At 34.3% G+C, this 12,710-nt stretch overlaps 1 protein-coding gene across 4 annotated transcripts in view; it reads right to left on the reverse strand.

Annotated features, from left to right (window-relative positions):
* PPFIA2 (PTPRF interacting protein alpha 2) overlaps nucleotides 1–12,710 on the reverse strand; it is a 472,755-nt gene that overhangs the window by 111,984 nt on the left and 348,061 nt on the right. For all 4 annotated transcript variants that reach the window (XM_065935474.1, XM_065935476.1, XM_065935473.1 and 1 more), the window contains 3 exons: nucleotides 11,931–12,152; nucleotides 2,882–3,028; nucleotides 1,708–1,842 (listed from right to left, as the gene is read on the reverse strand). In XM_065935474.1, the coding sequence (XP_065791546.1) occupies nucleotides 1,708–1,842; nucleotides 2,882–3,028; nucleotides 11,931–12,152 (504 nt within the window). The remainder of the gene's footprint in view (nucleotides 1–1,707; nucleotides 1,843–2,881; nucleotides 3,029–11,930; nucleotides 12,153–12,710) is intronic.

Here is a 12,710-nt window from a genome sequence, read left to right on the forward strand (position 1 = left end):
AAGTTCCTTTTATTATATAACCACTTGCCTAACTCCTTCTAAAATATTTCAATTCAATAAGATAACTATAAAAATCCTTTATATTCCTCAGATGAAAAGCCTAAGTACACATATCTCAATCCATATTACAGTAATTTAAAATGTGCTTCCAAAAAATAGAATACTACTAATCTGTTTGTACTTTTTATATAATTTCAAGAATATTTCTCAAATTAAATAAGTTTATATTTATTTTAGAAAGCATACAGTTCTGAAACTGCCAGAATGGTTTATGGTAATCTGATCTGTGACTATAGAAGGATCCACATTGTATCACCCTAATCAGACAAAAGTTCTGTTCAGCTAGTTAGTCCAGTAACTCTACAGACACCCAACTATTCCAATAATTTCTACTTTGTCAGCTGTTTGTCCTTTCACTATCTGATTAACTACCCTGTCTTAATGAGCAGGCATCAGTTTACTGTTCCTCTCTAATCATTTGCTTTTTTCTGGAAGCAACAATGTGTGCCTACTTCTACTTTGCTGCATCAGTTGTTTTGGATAATCCCTAATATCAGAGTTTATAATTTGCAGTTTACATATCTGTCTGAGCCATGTACTACCATGGCATGAAAAAAAGCTTCCATGACCTAGGAGCCTGGCAGGCTACCATCCATCCTTGGGGTCGCAGAGTCAAGACATGACTGAGTGACTAACACTTTCACTTTTCACCAACCATGTTTAAACATCTAAAACGTGTGTACATTTTTGAATTGATATTAAAACTCAAACATGCTTTTAGTGACAAAATCTGGACTTTTATTCCAGTGACATGCATATATACTATGAAGCAATTGCCATTTCCATTTAACTGTGAAAGGTAAGAATAGTCATTTGGGCTTCCCTAGTGACTCAGTTGGTAAAGAATCCACCTGCAATGCAGGAGACCTGGGTTCAATCCATGGGTTGGGAAGATCTCCTGGAGAAGGGAAAGGCTACCCACTCCAGTATTCTGGTCTGGAGAATTCCATGGACTATTCCATGGGGTTGCAAAGAGTCAGACATGACAGAGCAACTTTCACTTTCACTTTACAACATTATAATGGTTGCTAAGTTCTAAAATAAGCAAATAATTGCTGAACTTAATGTCCATAATGGAGCAGTTAATTCTGAACATTCTTCAGAATATTATTGATTTTATTAGTTCAGAAGAAATTTCAACTATTAAAATCACTTTCTGTATTTAATACCTTTAGATTTCACAGCTCTACAAATCTAATTTTCAACTTCTAACAAATTTTTTTCATACTGTAATCAGAAAGAAATCAACTGCTTATGATACTTCCTGCATTTTTAAAACTGTACAATTTATATTAAGCTTACTAAATTATTATGTCTCATGTATATCCATGTTAAAATCATCAATATGTTTTTATATTTGGTGATTATTCTTATGTACAAATATTACCATGGAAAATTATCTATAAGAACATGAAACTTTGTTTTTGCTAATGTTTAAATAGGCAAAGAAATAATCACATTCATTTATCAATCATTGATTTCAACATAAACAGGATATATGCAATATAAAAAGTCATCTAAACAACAGACCAATATAATATAAACTCCACAAAGCCTAAAGAAAATCTTTATAGATTCCATTTTGATTACTAGTCATCTCTATAAGTATTAACATATCTAGGTTGACCAGTTGTTTTAGTGTAGTACCTTTGTCAAGGCTGCGATTCTCTGAGCCAATTCAGCCTCTACTTCAGGTAAGGTCTCAGCTTTTCTCATAGTTTGCTGCAACTTTTGCTCAGCCAGCTCGAGACGCTCTTGTAACTGTCTATTCTTCTCTTCCATCTGAACCAGGGATGAAAAAAGAGACACGTAAATTGTCACAGTTAGGATAGCAAACACCAGTCACTAGGGGCTGTGGGCTTCAGGCTTTATCCTAGAGTTAAAATCAGCTAGTACTACCACATGTTTTCATATATTGCTTATCAATATTCCTTAATAAATTTAGCACATAAAAAATGAAAACCTTTTACCAACAACAGCAAAAAGAAATGAAGTTAATAGTGAGAATTAACTTGGACAAATGAGACACAACTTAGTACTGAAACCTCAAATGCACCATAATAGCAATTTACTGAAAATCTTAACATTAGCTAGAGTAGGAGAGGGAGTGGATCATAATGATTGAGAGTTCAGGCTGTAGAGATAAAGTTGGGAAACTTCTGCTAAGGACCAGACAGTAAATACTTTAGGCTGTGTGTATCACAAAGTCTCTGATCCACCTATTCAATTCTACTGTTGTAGCAGAAAAGCAGTCAAGGATGATGATTAAATGAATGGATATGGTTATGTTTCGATAAAACTATACTTATAAAACAGAGCCATGGTTTTGGCATGTGGGCTATAGTCAGCCGATTCCTTCTCCAGAGCTGGATAGACCTAGGCTTCCATTACTGACTGCAATTACTGTATGTGTGATTCTGGGAAAGCAGTCATGTTCTCTGAACCTGGCTTCCTCAGTATAATAAATGTACTTACTTTACTCAGTAAAATAATCGTATACTAATTATTATACTTTACACTATAATGATTGTACTTACAGGTGGTGGTTAGATTTAAGTGAGGTTTTATATATATATGTATATATATATATTGGTTAGCATAGTTTCTGGTTCATGTCTAGATCCAAAATAAATATTAGTCATTATTTTTAAGACAGATTTCTAGATTATATACTGGAAATCACATCTATTTAGTTAGCTTGATTCTAAATTGCAGAGAATAATTGATTGCTAAGGAATACCACATTTTACGTACTCCACGTTTTGTGAGAATGGTGAGAACACAAACAGACCAGAAGGAAACCAAGACGGAGATACTGAACCTGCCGTAGGATGGCCTCTTTATTCGCTAGCTCATTTTCCAGCTTGTCGTTCATGTCGTGGATGGAGGTAGATTCTCTCTGAGCACTGAGGTAACGCTTCTCAAGGGTCGTGATTCTTTCTTCCATGTCTTCCTTCTGCGCCATAGCCTAAAATGAAAATAAGTAAAAATCAAATCAGATTCTGTTTGTGTATTGTCTTATTATCATTTAAATAAAATAGTAAGATATAAAAAAAAAACTGTTGCTTTCTCGAGATAAATTTCATTCTTTTCTTTTCATAAAAGGGATGCAGGATTTCATATGTGTTTTCTCAGCTTATCTGTCAGAATTCTTACATCTTGGGTAAGCAAAAAGCATTGTCTCTTTGAGAACGCAACAAGTACATTTTAAATCTCCCTACTGTACAACTGGTATTCTTATAAAAGAAGTGGCAGACAAATTAGCTCATTATAGAGCAGAGATAAGTACAGATATGGATAGAGTTACAAACCATAAAATTGCCACAAGGATACTTATAGTTCCAAATTGCAGAGGAATTTTCAAATGAAGATAATAAATATCATCAGTATCTTTATCTTCATGTATAAGTAAGAATAACTCAGTGGTTAAAAGAGAAGGCAAAAATGAAATAAAAAGTAAATGAGTCACACTCACAAATGAGTTGGCAAATTTACTTTGGAACTTCACCATTTCCCCTGTTTATTTGGAATATGATATTTTTCAATTAAAAAAGAATTTAGAGACTTCAGTGAGCACAGATCTCTAGGGGAAAAATCAACTTTTGGTGCAAAAGGAGCAATAATTCTAAATACTATATTATAATATTAAATATTACATTAAGCAATAATTTTAAACCACATAATTCACAGATAACATGGGCATAATTTTATCTTCCAAAGAGCTTAGATGAGAATTTACTAATAGGCAGATAACCTACTTCTTTGAGATACTGGGGAAAATCAGCTACAGAAGTGGGCCTGGTGTGGTTTTCTGATAATTTGGAAAACTCTTTTACATGGTGGTGGTTTAGTTTCGAAGTTGTGTCTGACCCTTGCGACCCTATGGACTGTAGCCTTCCAGACTCCTCTCTCCATGGGATTCTCTAGGCAAGAAAGCTGGAGTGGGTTGCATTTCCTTCTCCATTGCTGTATAAGAAGCCTAACACTGAGGAGATGGCGGAACTTTCCATATATTACTATCAAGGTCTCTTTAGTCACTTGTTCCTAACTGGTCTCTGTTACTCTCCCACAGGCAGAGCCAATCCTGCCACACCCACAGAATAGATAAATTCTCTTCCTGTTTTCCAAAAGAAGTGGAAGCCCTTAAATGGACAGCCTTTCAGCATCCTGAACTTCCCTCACCAGCATCTGGAAATTTAACCACGTTCGGACATCCTTAACTTCGGACATCCTTAACTTCTACCTTTCACTTTAGAACAGGTGTTCTGCCTTCTCTCAAAGTTTACTCATTAAATGTATTCTGGGTTTCATGCTTTTTCTACTGTAGAGATCTTGATCACTTTTTTTTCTCCTGAATTTTCAAGGTGATAGTAGAGGTAAATTCCAAAACAATAGCTGAAAGAATGAAACAGGCTTATAAAAGTTTTGGTATACATTAAAGGTGGAGAGCAGAGGAAACAGAGATGATTCAAAGAAAATAAAAATTAAAAAGATAAATCATTTGCTTGACTACTGTCCATAACTGGACTGAAACTATGAAACCAAACTGTTGGGGAGGGTATGAAGATTCACTGTAGCTTTAAAAATAAGTAAGCAAATTAATTTATCAGGTAATTAATAAAATCCTAGAGAAATAGCAAGTTATTCAAAAGAAAATGTTATTATTGAAAACCATTACTTGGATCATTTGTGGAAACTATGTAGTCATAATAATGATGAATATAATAAACAGTCAGACATGACTGAGCGCGCACACACACACACACAATAATGATAACACTGAATGTGATTTTGAGATGAGTATAGTGGAAGGATGGATGGAAGAGAAAGGAAGTGAAGGAGCAAAAGAGATAAAATCCTCATATTATATGATAGCAAGACATAGTGGAAGTGAAAGTTGGTCAGTCGTGTCCGACTCATTGTGACTCCATGGACTACAGAGTTCATGGAATTCTTCAGACCAGAATACTGTAATGGATAGCCTTTCCCTTCTCCAGGGGATCTTCCCAACCCAGGGTTCGAACCCTGGGTTCTTTGCATTGCAGATGGATTCTTTACCAGCTGAGCCACAAGGGAAGCCCAAGAATACTGGAGTGGGTGGTCTATCTCTTCTCCAGCAGATCTTCCCAAACCATGAATCGAACTAGGGTCTCCTGCATTGCAGGCAGATTCTTCAGCAACTGAGCTATGAGGGAAGCTCATACACATTTCTTAAATCTTATCAATTTACACACAGAAAGGTTTTATTTTATTAACTAACAGTTGTAGTTTTATAATTAAAGTTGTTCAAAGGAATTGCTTTATTTTTAATGTATACAACTCTTCTAGACCTCACAAAAAATATATGCTGAACTGTTGGCTTTTTTTTTTTTCACAAATTACCACAAATGTAACAATGTGAATAATACTTCAACAGTAGTTGCTATTTCTAAGTAACAAACATATTTTTAGAGAAATAAATTCATTGATATGGCTTTTCTTTTACAAGCATGCTTTCATGATATATAAAAACATATTTTTAAAATTTTATTTTCATTAAAATGTCTGTTCTTTTGGGAATCCTTTCAGTAATAGCACAATCCTCAATCCTATCACCCACTAGTCCAAATAATTTTTAAGCTTATCAAAAAGCAATACAATTGTTTACCAAAACTACCTATGTTAAAAATATCCTTCATATCCAAAATCAAGTTTATTTAAGCCAGTATCTCATATTGGAAATTTACACTTTATCACATTAAACTGGTATAAAGGAAGTTATAACTGACATACTAATAGGGCTTTTTAAGCTCACCAAAAAAAGGAAGTCAGTGAAAGTTTCCTTTCAGAAAGCTGGTTCTTTTTAAAATAAAGGTAAAGAACTTGTTAATTGTAAGAATTTGCTTTATGATTATATCAAAAATGTTTTCTATACCTGTTTTAAGTTAATAGGATTTTGACCTACTCTAGTTTGGAAGTTACATGCCTCAAATACAAAATATAGCTCTTTAGTACTGTCTTTAATAAATATCACTTACACAGGCAGTTATATAAGACTAGGAGCAGTTCTAGACAACAGCGGCACTCCTCTGAAAACTTGTCTGCCTGTGGAAGGTACAGAGCTGCAATAGAATCTCAGACTCCAACCTCACTCCTAGGAAACGTACACCCCCAGACCGGAGGAACAAAAGGTAAGTGATCACAACCACATACAAAGCAGAAGGGCAACAGCATGTCTTCCTTCCTGTAGAATACAGCAAAATGATTTTTTGTATCCTTTTGGAATCAAAAAGCACTTAAATCTCCTTTCTGTCATTACTACTACTGCAACTAGTAACACTTCTGTTTTAAATGCAAGCCTTTGAAGGGAATGAACCAGGTCTCAAAGTACTTTAAATACCTCTCACAGAAGCCTTTAAGACTTTACCAAATGTCAAACAACAATTAATATAAAGGTAACATTTTTTTTGGCTCAGAAAGTCTCAGAGCATTTCAGTCTTTAAAACCACAACTGATAATTTTCTTAGACATCTAGGTTAAGTTTAAAAAAGAGAGAAATACCAAAAGAAATGACTAAAAGAATTGAAATTAGGCTTTGTTGCCTTCTTTGACTACCTTAATCCTGTTGAACTTCAAGACCAAATTAACACCTACTTGGTTATTTATGTTTATACTAATGTTCAAAAGTGTGAAACTCAATTAATCCATCAATTTGGCAAAAATTATCCAAATTATTTTTTCAACAGTATATACACTTCCCTAGATCATAGCCATCCAAACAAATGCTACTATTTAAAAAACTTTTCCAAAAAATTTAGACTTACTCTATTTTCTATATTTTTTAGTCCAATGATGGTAGGGTTTTCAGAGTATTCCTTTAGAGTGCCTACAATTGTTAATTGTATTGTTATATATCATATTGCTAATTTCATTTTCATTCAGAACTCTGGGAATGTTATAACAATTTTGTAGCCCAAGAAAAAATTCTAAACCTAGTTTACATATATAAATGTCTTACAAAATTCAGTTAAAGGCATACATGTGCTTCTTCAGAATGTGACTATGAGGTAGCATATATTTGCTTTTAATCCTAGTTTTTGATACTTATTAGCTCTGTTCTAGGTAAGCATTGCTTAATTTTTCTATGTGTCATCTTCTTTTTCTTAAAATTTGGTCATTGATTGGGATATTAATACCTACTACATAACATTGTCATGATAAAATATTGTAAGTGCCTTGCAAGATGTCCTATCTATAATATACACTCAGTAAATGCTAGCTTTTTTATTATTATGTACAATACCCACTCAAAAAATAATAGCTTATTATTATTTATTTATTATTTTTATCACTATTATACCTACAATTATTAATAGCTGACTGTGACATATGTTACATGTAAGAGTTATTGGATGGAACTTTGGTATTTTACTTTTAATTCAATGATTCATATCGGAGATTCAATTTACAGCTGCAGGCTGTGTTGCCAAAAATACATTTTGAATTTACAAGTTGGGGAAATGTTTTTTCACTGTGTATTACTAAAAATTCTAAACAAGAAAGCTTTTACTAGTTTCTGAAAACTTCAGGCTAAACAAAGGAGAAAAACTGTATAAATAATTAATTTTCTCTTGGTTTGAAGGCTATAAACTATACTTTATTGTATCAAATACATGTAATTCTATAATAACTTAGAGCTACTAAAGTACAAAAATATAACTCCATGTTTCAGATAACAGAAAAGATTAAATTATATGTACTCATTCATACAATCACTTAGTGAACATTCAGAGGTCTTAAGAAGTTGGAGTGATGAGTTGTTTTTATTCATAAAACAAAATATAACTGAAATACTTCACAGAAAATTTTAGCTCTTTATTTATCAATATGTTTAATGAGATATTACTATCCAAATACCTAACTAGTAGCCTTTTTTAAAGGGTGGAGAGGTAATTCAGTCTCCGCCATGAGACTGACTATATTTTCTAGTGTGAGTCCTGTGCAAAGCTTCAACCAAGCCCCTATTCTAACAGGCCACAGTCAATTTAAGGAGCACTTATGATGAAACTTCAAACAAAAATAAATTTTGAATAGATTTATTTCTTGACAAAGAATATTTGCTAAAATAGAGTCTGAAACCATTAATGAAAGATAACCACACAATCTGTTTCAGATATATTTGATTATGTATATGCACAGCAACTGCATTTCGGTTTTTAATTTTATGGTCAATTTTTCCTATTCTCTATTTTTTTCTTAATTAGACAAAAACTATAGAGATAGCAAGGAGAATCACCTTATTTTGTTTTCTACTTAAAAATCTTGCAAGCTAGTAGTCTTTGTAGCTTGCAAGCTAGTAGCCAAAGATACAAAGCAAAGTCTGAAATATTTAATATTTATATGATACCTTTTGAAAGTACATGATTTTTTATAGAAAAGGTAAAAAGCTTAATAATATAGGAAGCAGTTATAGTGAGCTGCATTCTTTTTGATGGCTGCTATCACTGAATAAATGATTGCATCTTGCTGATTTCGAAGCTACCCCTAGTGGAAGAAGCACAGATTCTAAAGCTGAATAGTCTTGCAGTTTTTATGGTGCTGAGAAGTGGGGAAGTGGTGTGTTGGGAGAACAGTGGGTAGGCCTGGGACAAGTTATTTACATAACCTGAGAAAAATGGCACAATTAGAAGTATCTTCCCTATAGGATGGGAGAAATTAAAGAAATTAAACATATTGCATCTGTAATAGATTCCAAGGTTGCTTTTCAAGTGATTTCTAGCAGCAAACCAGAGTCCCAGGGCCTGTGACCTGTATCTTACAGGAAATAATTTATTTGGCCTTCACAGTGTCCTTAATACACAAACACACACACACACACACACACACACGATGCATCCAAAAAGACAGGTAGAATATAGGTTCCTTGTCCAGATCTCATTAACCCTACCACGTCCTACTATATGTAGATCCTCTTCACACAGTTATATTGTTTGCCTGGGCTCTAGAAGCATTTGCATTTGCACCACTCTCCCTCAAATGTGAATGATGAGAAATATTCCTTTCTCATGAAACCTTTCTAAATTATAACTACATAGAAATTATAGAGCTGATAAGAATAGTTATATTTGAAAAGAATTCCTTGTGAAAGCAGAGCACACCTTAGCTATTGAAAGGAATTCCTAATTTGAACAAAAATATCTGGCATCAGATACATGACTGATATTTTAAATCTGACTCAACTTTTTGTCACCTACATCCAAAGACTATTTAGAATCAAAGTTTTATTTTTACATAGGTCATAAGAAATGTGTAGGTGGGGAAACTGGGCTCTATCTGCGAGTTACACTGGATTAAACAAGTGTAAATAGAACAGGTGAGTCTTAAGTGAAAACAAAACAAAACACTGCTAATTCTGTGGGAGTAAGAGATGAAGGAACAGAAAATGAGAAAAAGTTCAAGAAATGGCCCTGGTGGTTCACTGCTCAAAAATCCTAGCATTCCATAACAGTAGTACAGAAGAGAGGTTACACTTCACCTACTTCATAAATTCTCTGAGTTTGAGTGGTGGAAGGAGTGAAGATGAGAGATGCATTTGTGAACTGTTAATTCATATAAAGGCGGGCATGCATGCTAAGTCACTTCAGTCATGTCTTACTCTGTGTGACCCCATGGACCGTAGCCTGCCAGGCTCCTCTGTCCATGGGATTCTCCAGGCAAGAATACTGGAGTGGGTTGCCATTTCCTTCTCCAATATAAAGGCATAGAGAGCAGAAAATCATTATCTAAGCAGTGGCAGATTGGTCTCTCACTTCATGGATCATCTATCTTACTCTGAGATAGTAGGCATTGTTTGCGGACATATTCTGATTTCATCCATGCCTTTCGATGTTTATACCAAACACTCATAAATATCCATTCTTTCAACAAAGAGCTTTTGAGTGCCTATTATATACTCAATAGTTGTATATGTGATTAAAATAGAGCAATGAACAAAACTAGACAAAACACAAAATCCCAGCTCTTATGAATATTTATGTACACTGGAGAGGGAGGCATATGACAAACAAGTAAATCAGTAAAGTATATGCTGTTGTCAGATGGCAGCAATTCTGTGAGATTTTAAAGAAATGTAGGAAGGAGGGTGTATATTTATAAACAGTAGGCTTAGAGAACACTCCACTGAGAAGACATTTGAGTAAAAAGGAGAAGGAAAAGAAAATGCAACAGAATAGATGTGGCTTAAGAGGCCACAGTAACTGAACTGCATGGATTAAAGTGAAAGAGTAGTAGATGAGTTCCAAGAGGTCAGACGGTGGTAGTGGAGATGGTATGACTGTAGACCACTGCAAGGACCTTGCTTTTACTCTAAGTAGAATCGGTAGTCATTGAAGAGCTTCAAGGAGAAAGTGACTTGAGCTGACTCACAAGGTAACAGGTTACTTATGATACTCCAATGAGAGATGATTGCTGTGTGGAATAAAAAAGAGCCATGAAGACTGGGGCAAGAGGTCATGTGACAGATACATTTTGAAGTTGGAAGTAATAAGATTTGTGGATGAATCAAATATAGCATGAGTAAAAGAGATGTACCGAGGACAGTGCCAAGGTTTTTGGTCTGAACACCAATAGTAGTATTGCCATCAGCTGAGATAAGTAAGGTGGCAAGTAAGTCTGACTTCTTAGGGGGAATATCAATAAACCAGTCTTGAGGATGTTTATTTTGAGACACCCATTAGAGATCCAGATTCAGGCATCTGGAAATCAGGAGAGACGGATAAGCTGCAGATATAAACTGGGAATCATAAGGCCGTGGGTAGTTTTTGGAGCTATGAAACAGCATGAATTTACCAGGGGAGTTAAGGCTGGTGGAGGAGGGAAGGCATTCCATGGTTGGGGATGAGAAGCAGAGCCAGCAGAGGAGCCTGAGACAGGGGCAGCCAGTGAAAATGCAGGAAAATTAGGAAGAGTGTGGTGTGCTATTAGCAGGGTGAGAAAGCACATCAGGAATGAGATCAAGTGCTTCAAAGGGCTGAGAAGTGGCTCCTGGATTTAGCAACACGGAGGTCAGACTAAATAAGAACAGTTTGGATGGGACTGTGGAAGCAAAAGTGTGACAGATAGAAGGGGCTCAAAGGAGAATGGGAAGAAAAGAACTGGACCCACAGAATCAACTTTAATAATAGCTAGTTAATGAAACACAAAAGATAAAAAAATTAAAAATATGATTTAAAAGAACATGTAAAATGGAAAATGTGAAAAGCCAAAGAAATTTAAGAAATGTAGATAACTTTTCTTTTTAACTAAATAGAGTGATAAAGTGAAGATTCTAAACTTTGCACTTTAGTTGGTAAGATGATTCGGCAATGTCACAAATAAGACATCTCCTTGTAACTTTTGCCATAAAGTACTCTTTTTCAAATAGATGAAGTGATGTTATGTTTAGAAAGAACTGAATATATAGAAAAAGAAAGGTTCCCACTGTCACACATGTACATTCACATTCATAGATACAAAACCAAAATAAAAGAGAAATTTTTAAAGTAATGTCTGTGGGTATTCCCATCTGCTAAGAGTATTGCAATTCATTATTCATACGCAAATCTAGAGTTATTTAAAATTAACAGCTTAAAACTTTTAGAAATTCATTAAAAAACTAGTTTTTATTACTTCTGAGACTTGATACCAACATTTTCTTTCTGTACATATTGAGAGGAGTGATGAAATAAACTATTTTTGCCTTAGTGAATAAGTTTCATAGCAAACATAATGTATTCCAATTTATGATCTTTTGAGAAAATGTAAGAGTGTATGCCATTAGGGGAAATTATGGGGAAAACGTCTCAGCGGCAGCATTTAGGGAGCAGAGACTGAAGGTGTTATGAATCACTTACCTCCCTGATGTCCCTTTGATACTTGGTGTTCATTTCCTCTGTTTTAATGAGGTCCTTTCTTGCTGTCTCAGCTTCCTGTTCCACCTCTCCCACTCGGGAAGAAAGGGCTGCTAAACGTTCTTTCATTTGGGCCATTTCATAGTTTTGTTTTTCAAGCAATTCTTGCAGTTCAACTATTTGACTTGTTTCATCAGTTGAGTCTATAGAACCATTGGACAATCGCTGTGGAAAAAGAGAAAGAAATGACACTTAGAACTGTCTACCTCTTTAATTTGAAATCCATGAACTTAAAGATGTAAGACTGATAAAGATTTCATACTGAACAGTAAGAACTCTAATAGAACTAACTTTGGAGGAAAACTAAGCTTCTCCAAAAACTCTTAATTGACATTAAAATATAAAAGTAGACCAGTAATTTTCAAATAGGTTAAAAGATGCATTTGAACTGGAAGGTACTATACATACACTATACACAGTTTAGCACAAACCACAGGTAAACCCTAAACATTCAGTAAGTGTCAGCTATTTTTAATCAATTACATATGAAATTTACTATAAATAAATAATACATTTATGTAACACAGCATATCATTAGTAAGAAACTATGTAATATTTTCTATTTTTATTCAAGATCCTTTATGAATTTGCAAGTCATTTTCAATGACACTCAGTAAAAGAGCTTACACAACATTTTTCTTTTAAATAAGGTTATTCCTATTGTGAATCTGACCTTGTTGGAACAAAGGTATAGCAGAGAAAAGTCTTGCTTTCTATATTGCT

This window comes from Muntiacus reevesi, chromosome 4 (genome assembly GCF_963930625.1).
Source record: "Muntiacus reevesi chromosome 4, mMunRee1.1, whole genome shotgun sequence".
NCBI classification, from domain to species: domain Eukaryota; kingdom Metazoa; phylum Chordata; class Mammalia; order Artiodactyla; family Cervidae; genus Muntiacus; species Muntiacus reevesi.